This window comes from Tetrahymena thermophila (assembly GCF_000189635.1).
Source record: "Tetrahymena thermophila SB210 genomic scaffold scf_8254483, whole genome shotgun sequence".
Classification (NCBI taxonomy): domain Eukaryota; phylum Ciliophora; class Oligohymenophorea; order Hymenostomatida; family Tetrahymenidae; genus Tetrahymena; species Tetrahymena thermophila.
In genome coordinates this window covers 180,961-208,182 of record NW_002476258.1, presented here as the reverse complement: position 1 = coordinate 208,182, position 27,222 = coordinate 180,961, and the positions used below count along the sequence as shown (strand labels likewise).

Below are 27,222 nucleotides of genomic sequence, written 5' to 3'. Positions count from 1 at the left end.
TAAAAGTAAAAAAAATATATCGAGGAAATATGAATTTGGATAATTAATTAATAGAGTTAAATATTAAAATTAGTTAATTGAGTCAATAGGTTCATAACAGTTATTATTATGACTTGTTTCATAAATTTGATTTTCACTAAAATTCTTATTTTATGTTTTCCTGATATTTGTAGTAGCTTTGAGATTATTAATTTCATTTTTTTAGATTTAAGGCTAAACTTAAATTCTGGGAGGTTTTTAAACTATTTCATCTGTAAAATATTTAACTGTCTTTTAAATTTTCTGAGAACCTTAAAATGCTGTTAAATAATTAGATTATTAAAATTACTTTTTTAAAGAAGGTTTTGGTATCGAAAACAATAACCCATTTAGAATATTCAAATTGTTCAATTATTATTTTTTATTAAGCTTAATATTACAACCATAATGTTTAAAAATATCATTTTTTTAGGTTAAATGTTAAATAATCTCCTTGCTTCTGATAAAATCTTACTTCTATTATCAAATATAAATCAAAAATAAATCTATTTCATTTTGAAGAAGTTTTTGAACCACTTCTATTTCTAAATAAAGACAATATTTTAAAAGGTTGGTGTTAATTTGCTTTGAATATAAAAATAAACTGAATTTCATTGAAAATTAAATTGATTATAATCCCACTACTTAAAAGCTAAAATAGAAATTTCAACTCTAATCTAAGTCAAAAAAAAAAAAATTAGGATTTTTTTATATCATATATACACGAAAGATAATGAATGGTTCACAACATTTAAATGATGCAATTATTTTAAGTGAATATATGATATACTTTAAGTATAAATTTTATGCTACTTTTGATATTATCACTATTCTATAAAGTATTTTGAAATTTAAAGCTATTATTTTGCAACTTTTATTAATTTTTTTTATCATTTAATATTTAATAGTATTAATATATAATGAAAAGTTTATGTTAGCACACCCATTTATTATCTAGAATATTTTACTTTTTCATATGTTTATAGAATTTTTATATGCAATTTTATTAAGTTTTTACTAAGTTAAAAAATAATTAGGTTTATATATTAATAATTAATATTCTGATGTAAATTATTTAGCTATTTTGTAAATTGATCATTTAGATAATTTTTTATAGATAAAAATTATAATTTGTTTAAGTTAAATTATTCTTAAATTTTTTGATTTTTATTCTTTTATATTTATTTTAAAAAATTTATTTATTTAAATTATTTTAATAAAATTATTTCAAATCTCTTACAATAATAAAAAACAAAAATACTTGGTGCATTTTTTAAAATTGTATTTTATATTCCACAAAAGTAAATTATATCACTTTTATTATATATTTTCTATCTCTTAGTAAATACCACTGATTACTTCAGTAATCGTAATTGTTATTACTTGTTCCATAGTTATTATCGTTAGATGTTCCGTAGTTGTTATCGTTATTATAAGTTGTTGTGCCATAATTATTATCATTATTATATGTTGTTGTACCATAATTATTATCATAATTATATATTGTTGTACCATAATTATTATCATTATAAGTAGTTGCTCCATAGTTATTATCGCTAGTTGTGTTTTTGTTATCGTTATAATATGTTGTACCATAATTATTATCATTTTAAGTATTTGTTGCATAGTGATTATGATTGTAGTTTGTTGTTTCATAGTGATAGTTACTAGTCCCATAATTATTATCTTTATCAGTTTCTGTACCATAGTTGTTATTATTGTGTGTTGTTGTTCCATAGTTATCATGACTTATCCCATAATCATTATAATTATCAGTTTTTGTACCATTGTTGGTTATCCCATAGTTATCATTACTCATCCCATACTTATTATCATTTTAAGTTGTTATTCCATAGTTATTATCATTTTGAGCATTTGAAGCATAGTTATTAACATCTATAGTTCTTTAGTTAATAGTATTATCATGGTGATGATGGTGATTATTTTCATGAAGGAAGTGAGTGTTGCAATTATCATTTTAAGCTTGATTATAATTTTATTAATCTTATTCTTAGCTGGTAAAAAGATCACCTGTAACTCTACCATTTTCTACTCTTTAATTCTAATTATCTAATTAATTATGATCATGACAATGGTGGTGGTGATGATGATGATTGTTTTCATGATCATGGAGATTTTGATGATTACTATTATTATCATGATTGTTTCTGGAATCACTTGTTCTTCTTCTGTTACTATCTTAACTATTAGACTTAGAACTACTTTGATCAGAGTTATTGTTATTGTTAATTTAATTGTTATTTAAGGGATTATCAATATTTCCTTCTATATCTTAATCTTACCATATAGCAGGGTTAATTGAGTTAATAGGGTTATAATTATTATTAGTATTTTCTCTATCAGAAATATTTGTGGTTGTTTAAAGATTACTGACTGTATTTTTTTAGATGATTTTATTTTTAGAATTTACTTTAAGGGTGTTTTAATTATCCTTTTTTAACATTTATTTTTTTAAATCTATTTATTTTCTTTCTAGTAAACTTTAATTTTTTTACTTGATGTTATGTTCTGTTTTTTTTTATTAAATTTTGCTAGTTTATTTACCATCTTATTTCTCATTAGGTTTAATTTCAAGTACTCTTGGTATTTAATTTTTTTCATCTGTTTATTTCTCATCAGTAGAATTTTTTAGAATCTTTTTGAATTTCTGACAATCCTTTTATGCTGGCTTCTCATCAGTAACATTTGTAGAGATCTTTTCAATTTTCTGAGAACCATTTTATGCTGGTTAAGGATTAGATAATTAAGCTTACTTTTATAAAGAAGGTTTTGGCTGTGTAAAACAGGATCCCATTTAGTATATTCAAATTATTTAATTTATTTTTTTTTTTTTAGCTTAATATTATTACTATTATGTTTAAAAATATCATCATTTGAAGCTAATTATTAAATGATCTCCTAACACCTGATAAAAACTTACTACTATTCTCAAATAAATATGAAATATAAATCTATTTCATTTAGAAAAAGTTGTTTGATCTTGTTTAATTTAAAATTCTTTTCCTAAAATTAGACAATTTTTTAAAAGGTGGGAGTTGATTTACTTTGTATTTAAAAATCTAAATTTGATTAAAAATTAAATTGATTATGACCCCCACTACTTTAAAAGTTAAAATAGAAATGTCAACTCTGATCTGAATCAAAAAAGCTATAATTAGGATTTTTTATTTACATAAGTATACACGAAAAAGATGATGGTTCTTTTTTTTAACAGTCAGACATTTTTCAATATATTTAAGAAGATTAATTTTTTAGAAAAGATATGGCAAAACATTCTTAATTAATTATACTAAATACATGAAATAAGTATGACAATAAAATAATTAAGATTAATGATATCAGAATTTGAGGGAATAATTTCTGATTTCATCATAAAGAACCAAGCAAATAGAAGAGCCAAAACTACGGAAAATATTTGAAGCATTACCTGCAAAGAAAGATTTAATTCCTTACTTATTATACATTTGTATTGCACAGTCAATAGAGTTTTTATATAATTTTTCACCTCTAGCACTCTGCATCATCATTTTTCTTTTAATAGTATCAGTAGGATAGGCAATTGTTTCACTATAAATAACAACACATTAAGCAAAGAAGAATTTATAAATTAGATTATTTTTATAATCGTCTTTAAGTATAATAGCTTTACCAGCATCATAAGTACCAAAATAAAGTCCTCTATAAATAAATATACCAAACAAACAAATACCGAATCCTCTATATAAACCAGCAAAACCATCTGATTTATATACCTTCATTAGACAATCCTTGATACCTTTAAATTATCTTTCTTCTTTATTTCTTCCAATATCTACGCCAAGTCTGGTTCTAGCAAAATCTAAAGGATAGACAAAGCAAATAGTTGCACTACCAGCCATTCCACCAGCTAATAAAGAACCCCAGAAGAACTTTCTAGGCTCAGTTTTAGGGTTGTAAGGATTACATAATTTAGTAAATCTTTCTTTAAAAGAAAAGTTGAGGGCTTAGGTGGGGAAGTATCTAATTTTTTAAAGCAAAAATAAATAAATATTCATTTTTATTTGAAGCAATCATAATTTATAGTATCAAAAAATTATTTAAATGATACAATTATTTTATATAAATATGTAATAGGTAATTTTTGAATCAATTTTATGCTACTTTTTATATTATTGCTATTCTATATAAAATATTTTGAAGTTAATAACTATTTATTAGCAATAATTTTGTTAATTTTGCTTATCACTTAAAATTTAATAGTATAAGGATATATTTTAATAGTTTACCTAATAATGTTGACGCCATTACCTCTCCAGAGAGATAAAGGACCTTCTTCCTTAAAACATCTTACAAAACAATCAATGATTCCCTTATATTGCTTATTTAATTTGGTGTTTTCTGTTTATGTTTACATCAATAACTTGACTCTTTCCATAGGAGCTGAAACAGTCTTTGCAATAGCTCCTGCAAACCCGCCTGAAAGGAAATCAAGCATAAATCTTTTAAATTCATCTTATTTAGTCTTAGTGCCAGACATTTTTATTTATTTATTTGGTAAATTTGCTTAATATTTAAAGAAGTTAGCTTGAAATATGAATAATAAATATTTAGCCTTTTAATACACAATTAAATTTTTTTAATTTAGATATTAAGTAAATTGCAGATATATTATTTAAATCTAAACAAAATTCAGCTAAACAAATTGATACTAAAGTTTGTTAAAATTTTAATTTTGATTTAAGATAAATATTAATAAAAGGAAATAAAGTTTTTTTTTGATTCTACTGAAAAAAAATATAATTACTATACTTTTTTGCAAATAAACCCATTTAATGCACGTTTTCATATTGTCAATCTAAATTATCTTGAGAAAATAATTAAGCAAATTTTATTAAGATTTTCGATATTAACATTAGATTAAAGATTTTAGCATGGAGGTAAAATAAATTTATTAATCCAAAAAAGTAAAGTGTAAATGTTTAATTTGATGATCAATTGTTTTCTTTAATTTGAAAATGTATTAATTAATATTATTAGAAAAATATATTTGATTAGCATTTTATAAAATTAGAAAGAATTTATTTATTTGAATTTGATATTTACTTTAAATGAATATTTAATATAATTCAGAAAAAAATTAAAAAAATAATTTATTAAAATATTTTTAAAATGCTATGAAATTTTTCTAAAATTTATATTTTTAAATTAAAAAAACTCAATAAATAAAAAGAAGAAAATATTTTTAAAATAATATTTATATTTGAAGATCTCAATCTATTTTAAAGTTTCTTGTTAATTTTAAAAAATTACCTTTAAATTTTAAGCTTAAATAAATAATTTAAAATTTAACTCACAGAAAAATTCCCTTTTATAATTTATTAGCGATTTTAAAAAGCTAATAATATGCTTGATGAAATATAATACAATCAAATAATAATTGTTCATTGCTTGCTTCACCCGTTAATTATTTTCAAATCAGAAGCAAATGCTTAATAAAATTAGAGAAATATAATAAAAAAGCAATTATTTATTTTCAGGTTTCTATTTTTTATTTTAACTTTTTTCTAAATGAATGAAAGAGCCAATTATTAATTTGTTCTTCATGATATTTAAGTAGATTTTATAACAAATTTTTTGGAAGAAATAGAATCTGGATTATTAAAAATAATTTAACTGCAAAATTTAATTAATTATTAATAGATAGAAAGTATAAAAATTTAACAATATAGATAAAGTTCTTGGAGATGTTCAATCCATAGGTCTCTTCAAACTATAATTCAGCTATTAAACAACAATAAGCATATTAGAGTCATTAATAAATTTAAAATATTAATTAAAATCAAGGATCAAGTTACAATGATGGAGTAGGAATATATGCTGGAAATGGATAACCTTAGTAGCAGCTACAGCAATAATAATTTGAATCATAAAGAAGTTAGGTGAATGTTTCAAACATGGATCAAAATTATAAGCTAAGCAATATGATACAGAAAAATTAATCTATGAAATTGAATAATAGCTTAAACCAATCATCTTATAGAGATAAGAAAGTTTTAAACTAGAATTTACAATAATTACTCACTCAAAATAGTAAAAACAAGTAGAATTCATCTATGTAGCAGATAAATAAAGATGGAAATACCTTAAGTAATACAGCAATATAAGCTAATAGTTAACCAATGCCTGAGTAAAATAGCGATTTAGTTAAGAAATTAATGAAAAAAGATATCAAGGACGAAAAAACCTTTTCTTTTTGCACAAGATGGACACATTTAACTATTGTATTCCTATATTCACTTGCTACTGTTATTGTGTCTTCTATCTTAGTGTATTATTTTCCATAAAACTCAACGAATAGATATTACATGTAAGAAACAATAGATAATTGGAATCAATAAATGTGGAGTGATATTTAAGTAGTTTAACTTACCGCTTAGCAAATAGCGAATAAATAATCACCTTTATGCCCTAGTTCTTACAAAAGTTTGTATACAGTATTTGGATTACCTATCTCAGATGGTTGCAATTGCTTAAGTAGCACTTATAGCCAGAAAGCTATGATTGTAGGTAAGTGTGGCGATGATTAAATAGCAAGTGGATGCACAAATGTAAAGGGCTTCGATCCACCAGTTGGATTTAACTGGTAGACTCCTGATGGAAGCGTTACCTTCACCCTTTGCGTTAAGCTGTAATTTTTATTGATTAAAAATTTGAATACTTAAAGCATATTATATTTCAATTATTTATTAGTCGCAAAATTTGCATAAACATAAAGAAAAATAATATACTAAATATAAAATTTTATCATCTGTTTTTTAAATGAAAATTAGTAGAGTTGTTTAAAATAAATTATCATAAAAAATATAAGCCAACAAGTTTACTTTGCAAATATAAAACTTAGTAATATCAATAGTTAAAGTAAACCTTAATTATGATTTAGTAAAAATACTCTATAATAAAACTTTTGATAAAAATAAATTATAAATTAACAAAAACTCTAAATTATCACATAAATTTATTTGATCAATGTAAAAAGAAAAGAAAGTTTGGTATATTAATTTATTAATTCTCAAATAATATCTTATCTGATTTCCTAAAATAAATTTGATACAATCCCATATAAAAATTTTGAGATATTTATTCTAATTATTTTTCTAAATTTCAAATAAAAAGCTTAGTTAGTTAAGCTTAAATTTTTCCTTTTTATCAAACAACACATTTACCAGTGTAAACTACTTTAATTTAATCAAATTTCTCTTTATTTCTAGTTTATCATTTTAATTGTTTACTAAGAAATTAATTTTAAAAGTTTTGGTGTAATATATTTAATCAAAAACTTTAATGAAAATATTTTATTTAAATTAATAATAATTTAATTATAGAATAGATGGTTTGACTTATAACAATGTTGGGAGCTAAACAAATTGCTAAAAAACTTGCGGTGGAAGTACTCCAGAAACATAGATATGTGTTAACTCCAATTAAGACTGTCCTATTAATTACATACGTTTTGGCTCTGCACCAGACGCTACTTAAAACATTTAAAACTTGAAATCTCAAGCTATAGGAGCCTCTTACAATATGTACTATTCTAGTTCTGGATCAGGAGCACCTTTAGTTGATGTACGATTAACTAAAGGCATTGGTGTATGCATGAATAATAATATCTAAAATTTATATTAATAACCATCATATTATCCATTACTAAATGTAAATTAAACTTAAGTCTGCTCATAGTCGAGCTAAATAGATACTAGATTTACTTCGATTCTTACTTTAAATGAAAAATCTTTGTATCAAATTAATTATTTTGATAATTAATACACTGCTCTTCCTGGTTACACACTAAGTACAACAGAATTATATTCTATTTACGTAAGACCTGCTATAGTCTTTGCATAAGATAGAAGAGGTTCAGATATTTCTACTTTTATGAATTCATACTAAAACTATGATACAGTCTATAATGGTAGTGTGAGTATCCTAGTTACTTCTATTTTTTATTTAGTTTGTATAGGGCTTATATACAACATATTTTCTATTTTAAATATTCTCAATAAAAAACATCTATACAAACAATATCTTTATGACCTAGAACCAGATTTGGAAACTCAAAAATCGCACTTGTTTAAAAGACTTTGGCTAAAAGTAATTATTATTAAATAAATTATTAAATTTACTTGAATTTCTTTTACTATGATAGAATTTTACTGATTTTTTATTATCAAGAAACCAACAATGATTTTAAAATTTTTAATTTAATTCTTATTAAAATTTAGATATTGATCTCTCTGGCACATATGATATCTATTTTGGTTACTTTTGTTTTAACAATTTAAAATTACTTGTACTTAACAACACTGAACTAAGGAACACTTGGTGATCAATATACTTAAAATCTAGTAAGTAGCTTAAAAAGCGAATATTATACAAATATTTTGTGGTATATTGTGAGCAATTTCATAGTTTTTTCAACGATTGTAATTATTGAACTATTAGCTCTCGTACCTCTTCTCAGCAAGAAATTAAAAGAAGATACTAAAGTAAAGATATCTTCTAAATATATGCCAAAACCAGGTTCAAGTAAAGCACAGTAGTAATAGATTGATAGTAATAATAAGAGAGGACTGGAACTTCCTGAGTATCAAACACATAATATGTATGGAGGCAATGGTATAAATACTACTATAAATCCATTTGTTTAGCATTTGAGTGTATTAGGTGCTGATATAACTACTGCAAATAACAGATCTATTCATATGGGACCAGGTCTGTATACTCTCTAAAGCCGTAACAACCAAGCTAATTAAGGAATTAACTCTAGATAAGCTACGTAGCAGCTAAATTATTCTAATATCTTACCTCCTGAAATAAAAAATTATGAAAGCATGACATACAATAATAAAAATACATAGGGTAATGAACAAAAATTGTAAATGACAAATTAAATGACGACTACTTAACAAACAGACTAGCAGGAAATAATTAAAAAATCACCTCACTAACCCTCTTAATATGCCAGTAATAGAGTTATTGAGGCTATGACAGCTGGCAGTTAATCAGGTTTACCAACAGGAGCTACATAGAATGATAGAAACATGTAAATTAGAAACAGCGATTATGTTTAAGAATATCAAAAATAGAGTTCAAACTAAATAAGCAGCAACTTTAATAGCAGAAATATTAATCATATGGAAAGGAATTAATAGAATGGAGATGAGTAAAATTAAACAATTGACTTAGACTTTCATTCTAATCATATAGTCATTCAACAACCAGCTGCTATGAACCAATTTAATGACTCTAATGTATCCAACGATTTTGGAGGATTATCAAATAATTTTCAAGGTGATAAGAAAAATAGACAGAGTAAATATTCAATTGAATCTTTGCCAGGATAATTTAATAAATAAAATGAATATGCAAATAAGATTTAGACTATTCCTGAAGTTGATTCTCACAGATAATATATAGGTCAAGATCGTACTTCAAATAATGATAGCAACAATATGAATAATTTTAACAATAACAATTTCTAAATAAAATCTGGAAGCAAATTAGATTAATAATAGTATAATCCAAATAATTATTCTCAAAACAATGCTATTTCCCAAAATTAATATTCAAGTGGTAATTTCAATAATATGAATAGAATACCTGAAGACGATAATAACCATTCAAATACAACAATCAATGAGCATTAAGGAGATAATAGGATTTAAAAAGTTAAAAATACTGGATTCAATGCCAATTAAAAACACAATAATTAAGAAAATGCAAACAGCTTCAGAAATTAATAAAATTATAATATGGATAAAAACGATTTTAATAGTTAATAGAATTACTACGAAGCTAACAACCACAATAATAATAAAAACTTCAATAATAATCACAGGAACTCTAATTACAATAATATTAATTAATAAAGTAATCAGAATGATAATAGCAATTATTTTAATAACTAAAGATAAAATCAATATAATATATACTAAAATAACCAACCATACAATCAAGAAATGTTCTAAGCTCAAAATAGAATCCATGACAAAAATGATTAAGATGTGGATGATCCTGATATGTATGATATCAATCTTCCAGCTTACAACTAAAAGTTTTATTGATATAAAATTGACTTCTTAAAAATTGAGTAGACTCTTAATCTTATGACAACAAACATTCCGATCAAACAATCAATATATCTAAAATACAAATGATTTTAACTAAAAAATTTAATTGGATTAAAACTAAAATAAATAGATAGATAGATATCTAATCTCTAAAACAAAGGACTTAAAACATTTACAATAATATGTGATGTATTTTCCTTAATTATATAAATATATAAATTTTGATAAAATGTAATAATTAAACTTATCTTGAGTTTTTAAATTTCTTTCTTTTTCTGTATCTATAATTTTGTGTTTTATATCATTTACTTTATCATTTTTTTATTTACTTTTTATAAAAATTTATTTTCTTAATTTAAAAATAATTTTTTTATAACTTTATTTTATTTATAATTTTTTCTTTTTATAAATGGGATTTTTATTTTTCTAAAAAATGCTATAAATTTATTTAAAATAAACTAAATTTTTAAATAATTTTTTCATAAGCTGAGCTCTAAAAATATTCAATTTTAAAAAATTATAAAAAGTTTATTCGTGAGTAACATTAAATTGCATATAATTAATTCAAAATATAAAATATTTATATGGTAAATTAAATTAAATTTTCGAAGAGTGTTTATAACAAAAAGTATGAAAGATTCTTTTTTAAAACAAATTAAATTTTTTAATTATTTTTTCTAGAAGCTGAGGTCAATCAATAAATGGTTAGTGTATAAAAATATTAACAATATTGATTTTAATTTCCTATAAATATGCTATCAAATTTACTTATTTTAATAGATAATATATAGATAAAAATTGAATAAATATATTTGTGCAAGATTATTTTGAGTTTATCATTAAATTACATATGTAGATTCAATATGTAAAGTATTTATATTGCAAATTATATTTACTTTTTAAAGAATATTTATAATCAAATTATGAAAGATAGATGCTAATATTTAACTTACAAATTTTAATAAATTTTATTACCAAATTATATTTCTTATATAGTTAAATGATAATCAATATTGATTCTTGCTAATTTCAATAAATCAATCAAATGTAATTGTTTATTATTCCTGATTTTTTTGTATTTTCAAAACATAAAAATATAAATATTTACTGAAATACATTAAAAACTCAGAATTTCTTAATTGAGATGGCAGCAAGTTTGGCGCTTATGAAAAAGCAAATTTAAAAATATGGCAATATTAAGGATTTATAATAAGCTGAGAGCTAAAATAATAAAGAAAACTAGTCTTCTTTTTCTAAACCTATAATATAAATAAACGCCTACCATTCTCAACCTAAATAATCTTCTTATTAAGCATATATGTAGAAATAAATAAATGACTGTAATGTACTTTAAAGCAAGAGGAATGAAAACTCTATCAAAATTTCTAATGATTTTTTGAAGGATTTACTTGATAAATAAATAAAAACTGAAAATTCACAATTTCGCTAAGAGTAAAAGAATAAAAATCAAAATAACTTGAGCTAATTTTTATAATCATTTTCTTCTTCTATTTCTCCATTAAACTAAGAATAAAGAACTATATCTTCATCTTGTAAAAAATAAAGTAAATTATCTATTAATAACAATTAATTAAGGAGAAATTAATCTACAGAGAAGTAAAGACCTTCAACAAGCTACTAACCATAAAGCAGGAAAATAGTTTATAATCATACTGTAAATTAAACAGATGATAATCAACCTGCAATATCAATAACTCCTTTAGCAAAATAAAGCCTTTCCAAAACTTTTTATAAAATTAGTGATAATAGTAATTCTCAAGGATAAAAAAATTAAAATTATCGTAGCAACATTTCTCCTATCACAAAAAACTAAAATCAAGATAGCTAACAGTTGTAATGCAATAATTATATTATAAAACTACAAAAATCATCAGATAAGCAAGGTAATAAAATTTTAATAGTACCTCGTAAAGACTCAGGTATAAAAACAGGTACTAAAGTTATAAGATCCTAAAGTAAAAGTGGAGTATATAATGGTAGTAATTTCAAAAATTTATTTACTTAAACAGAGGCAAGCGAAATATTAGATAATGTGAGCATTACTAATTTAACAAAAAATAACTCTTTCTTACAAATTTCTAAATATAATCACAGAATATTTGAATCAGCACTTAATGAAGAAAAGCATGCTTTATAAGTAAAAAAATCAAGAGAGGATTTTTCATAAATAACTCGTTGTAATAGAGCTGAAAGCACTGATATCAAACTGTCAAAAAAAAAATCAAGAAATATCTCTATGCATTACAATAGTGCAATTCATAAAAATTAGTAAAACTAAACACATGAAAACTTATATATGAACTACCTATCAAATAAAAATGTTAACAACATATTATTTAATACTCCTATTAATTAAAAAAGAAATCGTATTATGAATTATGAAATTACTCCTTGGGACAATAATTAGGTTAGTTAAAGTGACATCTTAAGCGATGTTTTCAATTAAAGTCCCAAAAACCAGTTTAGCCCTTTGAAAAATTCTCTGATGATTAATTCGAATTCAATGTCATAAAATTTATCAAAATATGGAGCTGAACAAAGATTGATTAATTTATAGAAATCTTTTTAGGAATAACCAGTTGAATAATAATAGCAATAAATTTAAAATTTGTAAAAAAAATAAGAATCCAAAACAGAGGAAACTACAAACAGAGATACAAGCAATAAAAATATTAAGGCTGCAAGTATCCCTAACAAAGATTAAGAATCAAGCAATAACAAACCTAAGACTCCGATTTCTAATAGGAAATCTGTTTAAATAAGAAAAATATCTGAAAAAATAGAAGATAATTGCTAATAAAAAGAAGTTGACATTCTCCCTATGACAAATTATAGCGATGTAATAACGAGTAAAAATATTTTTAGACCACTTAGACCTGTTTCTAAAAATTCAAGAAGAGAGTAAACCAGCAAAAATTAATTAAATTAATCTGCATAATAAATATAAACCCCTTTCAAAAAACCAAATTACAGGTGTGATAAAGGTTTATACAGAAACAGTCGAATAGCATCTTTGAATTCTGTTCTTTAAACTTTTAGAAATATACCATTCATTAGAGAATATATTTAAAATCCTTAATAATAAAATGATTTCATTCCAATCCTTTATAATTTATACGAGTCTCTGGATTAACGATAAGACCCATAATTTATGAATAGTATATCTTAGTTTTTTTAAACATTTCTAAACTCTTAAGTAATAAATTATTTTTTTCATAAAATTTTATATTTTTTTAATTAAAATTAAATAAGTTAAATAGAAATGATAACGAAATGAATGAAATTGAAATTATTGTTAATGTTATTATAGAATAGCTTCTCCTCAATGCTACACCTTTAAGGACAGTAAATTATTATTTATTATTCTTTTTGAAATTTAAAATGAATTTATTAAATAAATAATATATTTAAGACTTAGATAAAATTAACAAGACTTGCTAATTTTTCATAAAATGATGAAGATGCTTGTGATCTTTATGAAGAATTAGCCTTTAATCATTAAAACAATGAACTCTATTCTAATATTTTCGGCCTTCTAAAATATAAATTCTTTTGCTAAACATGCATGAATGAAGACACTAATTTAGAAGATTTTTATATATTTAAAACATTAAAAATGGAAATTAATAGATTTTAAACTGACTTTTTACATAACTTGTACACAACTGGAAAATCTGAAGCTAATTACTGTGATTTCTGCATGAAAGATAAGCTTTTCTTCCAAAAAATGGAGTTTATTTAATTACCATAGCTACTGATTATCCCTTTAGAAATTAAAATAGATACATATTACTCAAATGTTAATTCATATACTTCGAAAAATGTTTTCAATTAGTTAGAGATACCAAAAGAATTTATGATAACTGACATATATAAGAACAAGGTAAATTTTTAATATTTTTTAGCAAATAATATTAATTAAGAAATAAATAATGCAAAAAAAATAAAAGATTTAAGCATAAAATTGATATTATTTTTAATTTGAGTGATCTTTTAAATAAATTAAAATATATTATTAAATTAATAAGGTTTACTATTAGTTGTTAGGCGAAATAGATAAAATAGGAAATACAAATTAATATGTTTCTATATGCAAGGATTTTAAGGGAAATATTTAGCAATACCAAGATATAAAAGTGAAATTTATAGAAAAATTTCCTCTTGAAAGTGCTTAAGTTCTTTTTTACATAAAACAAGACTATTATAAGTTTTGATATAATATTAAATAGAATATTTTATAAAATAGATAATTGTTATAATTAATTAATCAAAATTAATTTTAATTTACTTAAATAAAAAGAATAAAAATTATTTTGTTTAATACTAAGTATTTATTAATGATATATATATTAATTAGAATTTATTTAATAAAATAATTTTGAATAATTAAAAAATTTAAATAGAGCTAAAATTTACTTTATATAAATAATATTTTAATAATCCTAAAATAAAACAATATTCCAGTAAAGCTAATTAAACTGGGCTCCCTTATAAGCTGAGCACTTACTAAAAATGGGTAAAAGTTGTTATCCAAAATTTAACTTATATTCATTAATAAACTGGGTAACTGTATATTTTTGGCAAAATTTTTGGTAACCTAGGTGCCTTTTTAGATAGACTTCACTGTATTTAAATAGTACATACATTTTTATATTCCTTATCCAATCTCTTTTTAAATTCTCAATTTAAAAAAAATCAATCTTCTCTGCTTACAGAATAATATAAACACCTTTTAAATATTTTTCAAACATTATAAAATCTTTAATTTTAAATTGATTATTTATTGATCTAAAGTATCATACTTTTAAATAAAATTATTTAAGACTTTAATTATTACAATATGAAGAAAAAAGTTACTATTCAATAAATTTATTTGTTAATCAAAATTGTTTAAAAAAAAAATATTTTTGAAAGTGAAAATTCATTTAAGCCTTTTGATGTTAAAATTATTTTTTTTCTGATGAAATCTAACATTTTTTGAAAATCTTAAAAAATTGGCTCGCATTCTATTTTTTTTCAAATTTAAACAGCTATTTAAGGCTCTTATGTGTTTATTTTAATTTTTGATTTTGATTGCAAATAATCTATCAAAATGTTCTCTAAAATAAATCTAAAGCACGAATAATTATTAAAAATATTTATCATCAAAAATAGTTTCTACTTATTAAATTTAAAAATTTAATTAAAATAGAATGAGTAAAAGAGCAAACAAATCTATTTAAAAGAAAGATACAAAGCAAGTAGTTCTCCTTCCATTTTCATAATAATATAATTCCTAGGATTCTTTATTCAATGAGGATAATGAGATACTAAATTCTCAATACTCTAATAATATATTTAGTAAACCTTTGAATAAAGATAACATTCAGTTTACAGCAGGTACTGCCTCAAGTAAAGCCTTAGGACTACCTAATCCTCTCTTTGAAAATGAATGGGAAAATAATTTAAATGATATTCCAATTTAAAAATTTAAAACAAATAACTTGAATAATAAAACATACAATGAGGTAAATAAATAAAATTTGAATGGTAATACAATTTTTGGTAAGAGATAAAATGAAATTGAATAAGAAGCACCAAATCTAGATGAAGAAGATGATGATGAAGATGAAGATATGTATGAACCTGAATATCTGATAGATAAGAGGGTTGTAAATGGATAAATTGAATATTTAGTTAAGTGGGTTGAGTTTTCAGCTGAAGAAAGTACTTGGGAACCAGCAGAGAATATTTAAGTATGCGCCTTTGATCTAATTTAACTATTTGAAGACTCTAAAAAGTAAACAGGAAACAAATAGAATACGCTGAGTAATAATCGATCACCAATGCTAACTCCAACTTAAAGAAAGTAAATGCATTCCCCAAATTTATAAAAAAATAGTAATTTATCTCAGCTAAGAGGTAGATCGCCATTAAGAAAGAGCCAACCAGTTACTCCATAAATTAAAAGTGGTATTACTTAATAAGAGCAATCAATAAAAAGCCCAATGTATTAAAAAAATAACTAAGCTTCCCCTTTAATTACTTATGGTAAAAGAATTGTTAATTAAAATAATAAACTAAATCAAAAATAGTTAGCTGAAGAAAATCTTTATCTATCAAATAGTATTTAAAGTAATTAAAATTCCCGCGTTTTTGATAATAAATTATAAACTGAAAATAATTCCAAGTCACCAAACTATGGAAAAACTCTGACTCCAAAAAATAATAAAAAGGTAGAACCTCTATCAGATGAAAATATTATAAAGCAAGTTTATAACTCATAAGGAGAAATTATTTTTGAATAAAAAAAAATGGTTAAAGATGATAAACAAAATTCTGATAAAAATAAGTCTCCTTTACTAAAGCTAGTTAAAGAATCTGCATTTTACTAAAATATAGTATCAAATAATAATAATAACAAAACCCCACAGACAACTCCTAATAAATTATAAGACTAATCTCCTTTTCATACCCCAGTTGGCAAGTCATAATCTAAATAAAACTAAAATATACCAAAATCGAAATCTCCTATCAATACAGCAAATCAAACAGATTACTAAAAGGAAAATAATTTTCACTTTTAAGATAAGAGATATGAAAATTAGTTTACAACAGAAAGCATGAATATTGAAGATAATATTGATGACTAGTATGTACCTGCAAAAAGAGGTCGTCCTGCTCAAAATAAAAGATTAGAAATTCCTCCCTCACCAATTATGACTCCTACACCTAATATTAACGATAAATCCCCTGTTTCAAAAATAAACCGCTAAAGAATTTACTAAGACATTTAAATTTCTGATGATCTGCTAAAAAGCCCCATCTAAAGAGCAACACCTTTAAATAAAACTCAAGTATACAAAGAAAATTCTATACCATAAAGTCCTCCAATACTAAATGATTAAATCGAATTCAAATAATAATAATAGTAATAATCTGGAAGGAAAAAAAGGCTCTATAAGAGAATAGAAATAAGTGATCATGAAAGTTCTGATATTTAAAATATAGAATTTTTGGAGAATAGAAATAACAAATATGATGATGATATACTTCCTGTATTTTAGGAATACTAAAAAAACACAAGAAGTAAAGGATTAAGTAATAATTCTCGCTCTTAAACAATTTCTACTTCTATAACTCCTACTAAATTTTAAGGTAATACCACCCCCAACAATTAAAAATCAAAGACTTCTATTTAAAATCAATAAAACAGCACTCCTTTAAACAAAAACAATTAAAAAGAAAATGAAAAGATTCAATAAGAACTCTAATAGAAGGCCTTCATGCAACAAACAACACCAAATAAGAAAATAAATTCAATTTGGTAGTATAATAAAAATACCTATTAAAAAGACTAGATAACACCAAATAAAAACCAGTAAATAAATGTGAAAACCCCTTTAAATAATTTTTAAGAAAATGAAAAAACACCTTAAAAAAATTAATCTGTCAAAACACCCAACAAAGAAACGAGATCACCAATAAATAAAATAGATCCTAAATCTCCCATGAGCAAGTAAAATAAAAAATCTCCTTTAAACAAATAGGATCAAAAATCACCAATAAGCAAATAAAATTCAAAATCTCCAATAAGTAAAACTATGGAAGTGGAGGAAAATAGCAAAAGAAAGAGAAGAAGACAACCCTCATCAATTTCAGATGATGAATTGAATACCTTTAAATAAAATTAATAGCTAGAAAGTCTTAATTAAGTAATTACAAAATCAGATTTAACTCCTCAGAAAAGCTTGAATTAAACTCCTTTAAAAAAAGGAGATCTTACACCTACAAGAAGATCTATAAGAAACAAAGATGATAAAAGTGAGCAATTTGATGAAAGTAAGGAGAAATAAATTGATGATAGTAATATTTTAGATTTAATATAAAATATATTGAAACATATTTATATAAAAAAAGATTCTAATTAAGTTCATATGAAGCTCCGTGAGAATAGAGTTCAACTTTAAGCCTAATCTGAAAAGATTAACTAAGCTTTAAATTATAGTAGAGAAAATTTGAATAATCTCAATAAGGTTAGTTTTAAAATATAACAAGAAGAAAAGGAAGACTTGTATAGCAGAGTCAAGAAAAGAGTAGAAAGCATAATTTAATAAAATTAATAAACTTCTGATTAAACTACTGCTACTAGTAAAAAGTCTAAATTTGAAACTCCTGTAAAAGAGAAGACATCATCATATGAAAAAATAACTCCAGAAAGTAAATCTAAAAACTCTAGACAAGGCAGTGCAAAAAAGAATAAAAAAATAGATCCAAAGACTAGTATTAAAAAGAATGATTAAAGATCTGCAACAAAAGAGAAGTAAAGTATTTAAATTTTAAATAATTAACCAGGGAAAGGTTAGTCATAAAGTGAAAATTTGAGTGAATAGAAAGTTAATAGCGAATAATAATCTAATGAGACTTAATTTTAAAGTGCTGTCAATGAAAGCTTACAGAAGGGCTAAAAAAATAAATAGATTAAAAATAAAAAGGAGGAAAAAAATCAGTAAAAGGATTAAGAAAAATAAGAGAAATAAAATGATTTAATTGAAAAGCCAGTGGAATAAAACACTAATTCAATCAATCACTTAGAAATAACACCAAAAGCTGAAAGTTAAAAATCTCGCAGAGTATCCTAAAGGCTATCAAATTTAAAATAAGATAATTCAAAGGAAGATAAAATATAGCCTAATTCAATAGCTTCTAATGATTAGCATAATTAAGTAACTACCAGGAGAAGCTAAAATAATCATAAAGAAAATGAGTAAAATGAATAACAAGATTAGTTTAGAACTCCAGTGAAATCAAGTGGAAATAATAATTAGAAAGTAGATCCTAAAGGAAGACTGACTAGAAGCAGTATCAAATAAAATAATAACATGACTTAAAAACAAGCAAATGAAGTTTTATTTCAAGAATAAGATATGGAGATAGAAGAATAAAAGTAAGACTGTTAAGTTTCTAACAAAAACTCAGAAAGAAGTGCAAATAATTAAGACTTTAAATAAAATTAGAATTAGATAGACTATTCAAATATTTCTAAAATAATAGGTCTTCTTTCATAGAAAAAGTAAAAAAGAGGAGGAAAAACTTCTCAAAACAACAATAAGGAATATCCTTAATTCGAAGTAGAAATGAGTAATGGCGAATAAAAAATATTGAATTATGCTTAAATTGTTGAAATAAATCCAAAGATGGTTGCCGATTTCTTAATAAAAGATTATATGTGACAAACTGCAAAAGAAATTAAGAAATAATATTTTTACTATTCATTAAAGTGTTTCAATTATTAATTTATTTATTTATTCTTCATTTTTTTTCAATATTTTAAAATAAAATCTATAAATAAATTAGCTATAAATATTTTTTATTCTATCAAAGTAGCAAATATACTCAATTTTTATTAATGATTTTAAATTTATAAACAAATAAAATAACTTAAATTATTTTAAATGTTGTTTAAGAGTTAATTGATAGTGAAGTTTAGGAAAAGATTTTTTCTTTGTTTAATAAATTTTTTATGAAAAATATATCTAAATAATAATTATTTAATAGCAATTAAATTTAATTTAATGATATTTATTAATATTGTTTTTATAAAGTTAATCAAAAAAATCTTATAATAAAATAAAACAATTTAAATATTTTAAAAATAATTTAATGAAAAATTGATTTTATTCCATTAAAGAAATTTATTTAGCTAAGATTAATATTTTAAAATATAATTTTTATAAAATATTATCAGATATGTATAAACATTTTCATTAATAATTAAATTGCTATACTCTCAAGATTTATTAATATTAAATTATAAGTTATTCAAATTTTTTATTATTAAGACAACAATTTATAATTAATTTTTTTGTTTGCAATTTGATAATTAACTAACTAACTTACAAACAAACATTTTAATAACTTATTAATAGTGATGTAAATAAATTTTAATAATAATGAAAATTCAAACCATATTTAAGATACATCTACAAGCGAATATTAATAAAAATGTGGGATTTATTAAGAATTATTTAAGCAACCTTAAATAGTCTCTTAAAATTCCATTTAGTCTTAAAATTATGTGATGAGGAATGCAAATACTGTAAGTCCAGCTATGTTTAAGTAAAAAAAGAGAGTAAATGAGCCTATTTTGAGCAATCCTGTAGTTATAATGAAATATCAAATGAACTAACGCTTTTAAAATCAACAAACTATATAAAATTAAGTAAGAGAGAAGACTAATTCTGATTAAAGAAAAGAACTTCTCTCTTTTTTCAACGAAAATAGATATAAGTATTTCTCTAATAATGATTTAAATGCTGAAAAATTCTTTGTTACCAGGAATAGGGAAAGAATAAAAGACTTAAATTTTGAAAGGATTGGTATTTTTAAATCAAAGTAACCTCAAACACATGTCAAGCATTTGAGATTTTTCGTTAATGACCTCAAAATAACAGAGCCCAGATTTTAAAACCCCCTCAAAATTGAATAGGAACAGCTTTCTCAAGAGTAAAGTTTTAGGAAAGCCTCTCATGCTTCTCACAACTCTAAGCTTTCATCTTCTGATTTAGTCAAAGAAACTGTTCCAAACTTCAAAGAAGCTCCTTTAAATTCTTTAAACCAAGTACGATATGAAAATATTTCTAAAGGAACAGTCAATTCCCCTATAAATAATAATATAGGTAGCAATTCATTCTCCTTTGGTAATTTGAATCCAAGCTAAACATAAATTTTAAGTCCTTAAGAAAGATATCAAGTTCCAGGTTAAATGTAATAAATAACACCGACTCAATCCTATTAAAATACTCCATCAAAGCTCACAGCAGCTGCAACATCTCCATAACAGAGTTCAGGCTAATCCAAATTTTAGTTCATCAATATAAACAATAACGATACTAATGGAAATTAGTAATATTCTAGTTATGAAAGTGTCTCTGATAATAAAGACACAGCTAATGTCAAAAAACTAAAATAATAATATATGAACTTTGTGTAATAAAATTTTAATCCAAAATTGTAATAAGCTAAATTAGTAAATAATTTGATTAAAGAAGAAAAAGAAGAATCAATTATAGAAGAAGAACACAACTAAAAATAAGATCATTAAAATTAAACAGAAGCAAATTTGAAAAAACTTACAATTTTACTCAATTCTGAAGATGCTTCTGATAATAGAAAGTCAGATAATAGATTGCCAAGCCTTAAATAAATAAAAAATAATAAAAAGTAAAGAGTAAATATAGTAGATGAGAGAGATTTAGCTAAAAATATAAATTCTTAATAAAATATTGCAAGTGATAGAGATATAAATAATAATAAAAAATTGACTTCTGATATATTCATTCCTTTTACTTCTAAGAACGACATAATATCTCCTATTAATTAGCAAAACTTGAATAACAAACTTTCATTGAATAAATTTTAATAGAATTTGGACAATTAAAAATCTCAAAATTAACTACTTGCAACAAAAAATTCTATTGAATTCGATAACAATTATATGGTTTGCATGTAAATCGACAAAGAAACAGATAATGAATACATATACTCTAAATAATTTTAAGACTAAATAAGGTCGCTTGAAGATGAACAAAAAAGATTGGAATCTATTGAAAATTTATTTTTTTTAAAACTGTCACCTGAAGAATATAACTATTATCATTCAGAGAGCTTTAAAATCCACAGAAAAAAGATGTTGCTAGATACTATTTTGAAAAATAAAAAGATAACAACAAGAGATAAGAAACTCATTTTCTTAAATTTACTTTATCAATATAACATTAAATCACGCTTGAACTCTAAGGAGTGGTGTATTGAAATGACAAACTTTTTAATGAAAAACAAATTTAAATATAACCTAGACGAGGCTGCTAATAGAAAATATGAGAGGGCCCATTAAAAAATTGTCTAATTACCCACATTCCGTGATGCTAGAGGAGAAATATACCATGATTCATATAACTTTTTCCATTAAGTAGCCTCTCCAACTCCAATTTCTACAGAATCAAATGAAGTTCATTACTATACAAACGAAATAGACACTATAAATTAGCTAAATTAAGGCAAACAAAATTTAAATATTAAGAGATTTAAACCTAAGCAATTATCTAAAACTTATTCTCATTTTTAGTTCTAAAAGATAAAGTATTGATTGAATCAATATTTTTAAATATAATGATTAAATTTTGAAAGAAATTTTACATATGAATGATATTTAGCTTATAAGTAAGAAACAATAGAAATCATAGTCCTAAAATTATTTCAAAAAATTAACAAAATGAAGGAAATAGTAAATATTTTTGATCAGAAGAAATATTTTCAATAAAATTTTTTGGATTTTTCAGATTTTATTTTTAATTGAAAAAAGGATTATTCCTATGCGTTGATTTTTGTTTATATTAATTATTTACATTAAAATTTTTACTCTATATGCATAATTATTATAAGAATAATATCAATTTAACTTTTATTTCATTTAATAAATCATTAAAAATTATAGTTTTATGTAATTAAAATATAACCTAAAATATTAAGTACATTTCTTTTATTATTTTATAAACTTTTGTTAAACAAACGATACTGAGTTAGGCATATTTTTCTAAAATTCTTTTTTAACTATATGTTATTAAAAAACTTGATTTTACATGAAATATTAAAAGTCTTAGATAGCCACTTTGACTAAATTCTTCATAAGTTAAATTCACTAAAACTCTTTTTGACCATATTAAAAATATTATTATAAATTTTTTTATTGGACACGTGAAAGACCAAATAATATTCAGTCTAATTTATCAAAAATCATTTTTAAAAGTTTAGTTTAGCCAAATATTGAAAATATTAAAAATTTTGTAAAAATTAAGTATTAATTTGAAAAAATTTAATTTTGAGCACTTAAATAGATTCTATATAATATATATAAATTTTTATTTATTTTCTTCATCTCAAAAATAAATTATTTGTTTTAAATTGTTGTATTTAGGAAATGAATTTATTTTAATTCAGTCAAATTTATAGACTTAGTTGAGTTTCTACACATTTTTGTACTTCTAATTTATGTTTTACTTTTTAACTATTAAAGAATAATATTATTTTATGAATTTAAGTCTATTTTCAAATATGAAATTATCAATAATTTTTTCATTTTTAAACAATTTTTATTAAATAAAAAATTGAAATTCTAATAGACCTATTAAATAAATAAATTAAATATATAAGTTCATAAAACCTTACATTATTGAAAGTACCAAATAATTTACTGATTTATTTAATAATATATAAGGAGATTTTATAGTTTCAAGATGGCAAATAAAGCGAGCTAATATCAAAGTAAGCAAAAGCAATAAAATAATTTTATAATAGCAATTATAAACAATAGTTGCACTTTGATTTTTATAATTGGCTTTATTGCATATTTAATTATTTAAGTAAAATATTTATTTTTTGTCATATTGTAGAGGAGAAAAATAAACAAAAAACTAGCACCTAAGAAAATGAAGTTAAGAGCGAAGAATAATTTTAGATAGAAGAGCTAAGGAAATTGTTGACTGTTCCGCCAGAAGAAAGGACAGATTAAAATATTTAGGAAATAGCTAAATAAGTTAGTGTAATAAAATAATTATTAGCAAATTTATAATCAAAACCAAGCATACATAACAAATCATTTAAATATATTTTTAATAAATGAATACTAGGGTATACAATTTCTTTCGAAATACAAGCATTCTTAAGAGTTTAAAGATATTTGCAGATACTTGTATATAAAATCTTTAGACACAAGATAATATGTCTTTAAATAAGTAAAAATTTCTTAAACAATTTAATTTCTACCAATATGATGAAATAAGCAATTTATAATTAAATGCTAAACTAAATAGTAAATAAGTAAATAACTAATAAAATAAAATTTAGGGAGATATTGGAGATGCTTTTTATATCATATTGAGCGGTGGAGTGACTATTTACATAGATGAACCAACTGAATATAAAAATTTTATGCAATTGGTAAATAGCTTTTTTAATTTTTTTTTTTCATTTTATAATTGTGCTTAACAATTCTAAAAAATCCAGTAAAAAATATTAATAATTTAATGACCCTAAAATAATAAATAATTCTTTAAGTTTATTTTTAATTAACTTAGAAATTCCATTTAATGATAGCAATTTACAAGTAGGATTTATTAAATAAACTAAATTATTTTATAGTTGTTAATTATTTTTAATTTAAAATGATTGTTTTTTTAAATCTTGGTTTTTTTATTCTTTTAGAAAGAAAAAAATAGACTTGTAAGAGGAGCAGCCTTTGGTGAAATAGCACTGATTACTAATTCTAAAAGAACTGCGACAATCATGGCAAATCAACCTACAGAATTGATTATTTTAGAAAAAGATGTGTTTCAAGCTTTTATTAAAGAAAAAAAGACTTTGCATTTGCAAAAGCTTTAGTCATTTTTAGAAAATATGAATTTGTTTACACTTTTACCAGAAAATATTTTATTAGAAATAACCACAAAATGTTAAATAAAAAAATACCCTTCAAACACTATAATTATGGTAAACTTTATAAATTAATTAAGTTTTTTTCACAAAAATAAATAAATAAATAAAGCGATAAGGTGACGATGCTGCTGCTATCTATTTCGTAAGAAGAGGACAAGTAAAGGCTGTAAAGTGCATTCCATTTAAATATGATCCTTTGACCAAGTAAAAAGTACCATATGATATTTCAGACCCACCTGCTGATTTTTAATTGAGCGAAAACTATGAAAATAGTGAAGATTACTATTACAAATAAGATTTCATAGAAATAGACGAATTTAGTAATTAATTTTTAAGATAGTTTTATTCATTTATATATAAAAACAGTCAAAAACATTTTAAAAATTGTTATTTTTAACTTTTAGATGATGGTGATGTCTTTGGGGAGTATTCTGTCTTTTATTAAGAGGTTTAAGAATATAGTGCAATTAGCTCAACTCCTTGTGAGGTTATTTATATTACTGTGTTTGACCTAAACAAGATTATACCTAAGGAAAATTATGAAATGTATAAGGAGTCTTTAAAGAGGTATCCAAGTGATGCTGATATCAGATAAATATATTGGGAAAGAAAACATTGGCAAGAATTTAGAAATAAAATGATTTAAAACATAAATATAGAAAAGGAGCATAGGAGAGGGTTTATGAAAAACTTGAGGACTTCAATTCCTAGATATAATAGCAAATATATTCCATTCAATTTGAGCGATATTTAAATATAAGACAATAACCTCTATTTTGAAATTATGCAGCAAATGTGCTAAATTGACGAAGAAAGTAAATACGAAGAAAATATTAAAGTAAATTTATTTTTTTTGAATCTTTATTAATTAATTAACTTATATAATAGAATCTCAGCTTGTCTTACTAGCAAGCAGCGAAATAGCTTGTTAATGATTTAAATTAGTAATCTGTTTTTATTCAAATTTCTAAAATTGGCAAAAAAGTGTCTACTCGCTCATCAATAGCTTCAAACAGACAGTCATTTATGAATGTAACTCCTAGTAATCGTGCATCTATTATTGAATATTAATAATCTCCTAAGCGCAGTTCCATTTACAGTTTTTAAAATAAAAGCAAACAGCAGGTACATCTGCCTCCAATCTACAAAAGTTAAAAGGATTTGTAAAATAAAATATCTTCAAAATTTATTCAAATAACAGAGTAAGATTAAATAAAATGAAATTCTAATTTATTTGTATTTAATCATAATTATTCATGTTTTTATATTTTTATATATTAAAATTGAGGTGTTAATAAACTATTAAAATTAATATAGCGAATCATCAAAATATAATCATAATTTTCTTAAAAAATAATTAAATATAATATGCAATGCAATATATTTGTTCAAATTTTATCATTAAAAAATTCAAATTATTATGTTTTTACCTATTTGAATTATTTATTTTTAATTTTTTTCTTTTTAATTTATTTTGAAAGATATTTTACTTTTTACTCTTTGAATGTATATATGTATGCAAAGCAAATTTATTTGAAATAAATATAATAAATAGATTAATTAAATAAAAGAAAAATCACTTAAAAAAAGAACAATTAGTTAAAATGGCTGATAAAGGAAATTCCTCAACAACGATTAAAAGTTTTTTAAATTCCAGATAATAAAATGTATTTAATACTTATGTTCTCTTCGAGAGATCAAAACCATCACTTGTAAAACTAAATTAGTACATTTTATGTATCTCCATTCACTCCAAAAATATTGATTGTTGAGGATATTTTTTAAAAGTCATAGAGATCTTTGATCTCTTGGTAATATCAAAACACTTATCTTTTCCCAAACTAATTAAGATTCTTTTTTGCCAATATTATTAACACATTTAGATTATCTGAGACTCTCTGCGCTCTAGAATTGCTCTTGCCTATACAAAAAATAGATAGAAATAATTAAAACAATAAATTTAAAAAATATCCAAAATAAAATAATGTTTAAATAAAAAGATAATTAAATAAATAACAAAAATAAATTAAATAAATAATAAAAACAAATTAAATAAATAATAAAAATAAATTAAATACATATAAACAAAATTAAAAAAGTTATTAAGAAAAATACTATTTCTCTAAATTCTAATTTATCTTAAATTTATTTTTGGCAATTTGTAAACAATTTCATTTGAAAAGTAATTAATCATTCATTTAAATATGCATCTATAAACATTTTATTTTTTTTATTGATTTTGTTCATACATAAATTCACTATTATATTTTAATAATTGATTTACAAATATTTTTTCAATATTAATATACTAAGATGGTTTAAGTTTACAAGTAAAGTTTTTGTTTTATACATCTAGAGGATTAAATTTTTAGATTTCAATTATATTTAAATGAAGATATATATACTTTCTTTAACAAAAAAATAAGATGAATCTAATAAAATTATATTAAAATTTGTTTTCAAAATTGTGTTTTGAAGATTATTATGTATGATTGATTTTAAAATATTCTAATTTTTGTATAGACAAGCTATCTTACGTAAGTAATACTTTAAAAAAACTCTTTCAATTTATTTGAATTCTTAA

The 27,222-nt window shown here is 22.6% G+C and overlaps 7 protein-coding genes across 7 annotated transcripts; 5 read left to right on the top strand and 2 right to left on the bottom strand. All coding sequences in view use genetic code 6, as the record gives it.

Annotated features, from left to right (window-relative positions):
- Window positions 1-1,378: 1,378 nt before the first annotated feature.
- TTHERM_00822260 (hypothetical protein) lies at window positions 1,379-2,833 on the bottom strand (the record flags this gene model as incomplete). The annotated part of the gene is made up of 1 exon (XM_001031551.1): window positions 1,379-2,833. One exon carries the CDS (start codon window positions 2,831-2,833, stop codon window positions 1,379-1,381), a length of 1,455 nt encoding a protein of 484 aa, XP_001031551.1.
- A 544-nt stretch (window positions 2,834-3,377) lies between these two features.
- TTHERM_00822250 (ADP/ATP transporter on adenylate translocase) lies at window positions 3,378-4,555 on the bottom strand (the record flags this gene model as incomplete). The annotated part of the gene is made up of 2 exons (XM_001031550.3): window positions 3,378-4,038; window positions 4,305-4,555. The coding sequence occupies 2 exons, from the start codon at window positions 4,553-4,555 to the stop codon at window positions 3,378-3,380; spliced, it is 912 nt and encodes a 303-aa protein (XP_001031550.1).
- A 1,141-nt stretch (window positions 4,556-5,696) lies between these two features.
- Window positions 5,697-10,139, top strand: TTHERM_00822240 (transmembrane protein, putative; the record flags this gene model as incomplete). Its single annotated transcript, XM_001031549.2, has 3 exons — window positions 5,697-6,706; window positions 7,401-8,166; window positions 8,298-10,139. The coding sequence occupies exons 1-3, from the start codon at window positions 5,763-5,765 to the stop codon at window positions 10,137-10,139; spliced, it is 3,552 nt and encodes a 1,183-aa protein (XP_001031549.2). The 5' UTR covers window positions 5,697-5,762.
- Window positions 10,140-11,289: 1,150 nt separating this feature from the next.
- Window positions 11,290-14,380, top strand: TTHERM_00822230 (hypothetical protein; the record flags this gene model as incomplete). The annotated part of the gene is made up of 4 exons (XM_001031548.2): window positions 11,290-13,362; window positions 13,419-13,511; window positions 13,579-14,049; window positions 14,195-14,380. 4 exons carry the CDS (start codon window positions 11,290-11,292, stop codon window positions 14,378-14,380), a joined length of 2,823 nt encoding a protein of 940 aa, XP_001031548.2.
- An 831-nt stretch (window positions 14,381-15,211) lies between these two features.
- TTHERM_00822220 (chromo(CHRromatin organization modifier) domain protein) lies at window positions 15,212-19,378 on the top strand (the record flags this gene model as incomplete). Its single annotated transcript, XM_001031547.2, has 2 exons — window positions 15,212-18,011; window positions 18,066-19,378. The coding sequence occupies 2 exons, from the start codon at window positions 15,212-15,214 to the stop codon at window positions 19,376-19,378; spliced, it is 4,113 nt and encodes a 1,370-aa protein (XP_001031547.2).
- A 698-nt stretch (window positions 19,379-20,076) lies between these two features.
- Window positions 20,077-22,293, top strand: TTHERM_00822210 (hypothetical protein; the record flags this gene model as incomplete). Its single annotated transcript, XM_001031546.2, has 1 exon — window positions 20,077-22,293. One exon carries the CDS (start codon window positions 20,077-20,079, stop codon window positions 22,291-22,293), a length of 2,217 nt encoding a protein of 738 aa, XP_001031546.2.
- Window positions 22,294-23,440: 1,147 nt separating this feature from the next.
- TTHERM_00822200 (cyclic nucleotide-binding domain protein) lies at window positions 23,441-25,859 on the top strand (the record flags this gene model as incomplete). Its single annotated transcript, XM_001031545.2, has 8 exons — window positions 23,441-23,468; window positions 23,597-23,745; window positions 23,834-23,938; window positions 24,051-24,143; window positions 24,408-24,692; window positions 24,748-24,958; window positions 25,043-25,476; window positions 25,527-25,859. 8 exons carry the CDS (start codon window positions 23,441-23,443, stop codon window positions 25,857-25,859), a joined length of 1,638 nt encoding a protein of 545 aa, XP_001031545.2.
- Between the last annotated feature and the right edge of the window lie 1,363 nt (window positions 25,860-27,222).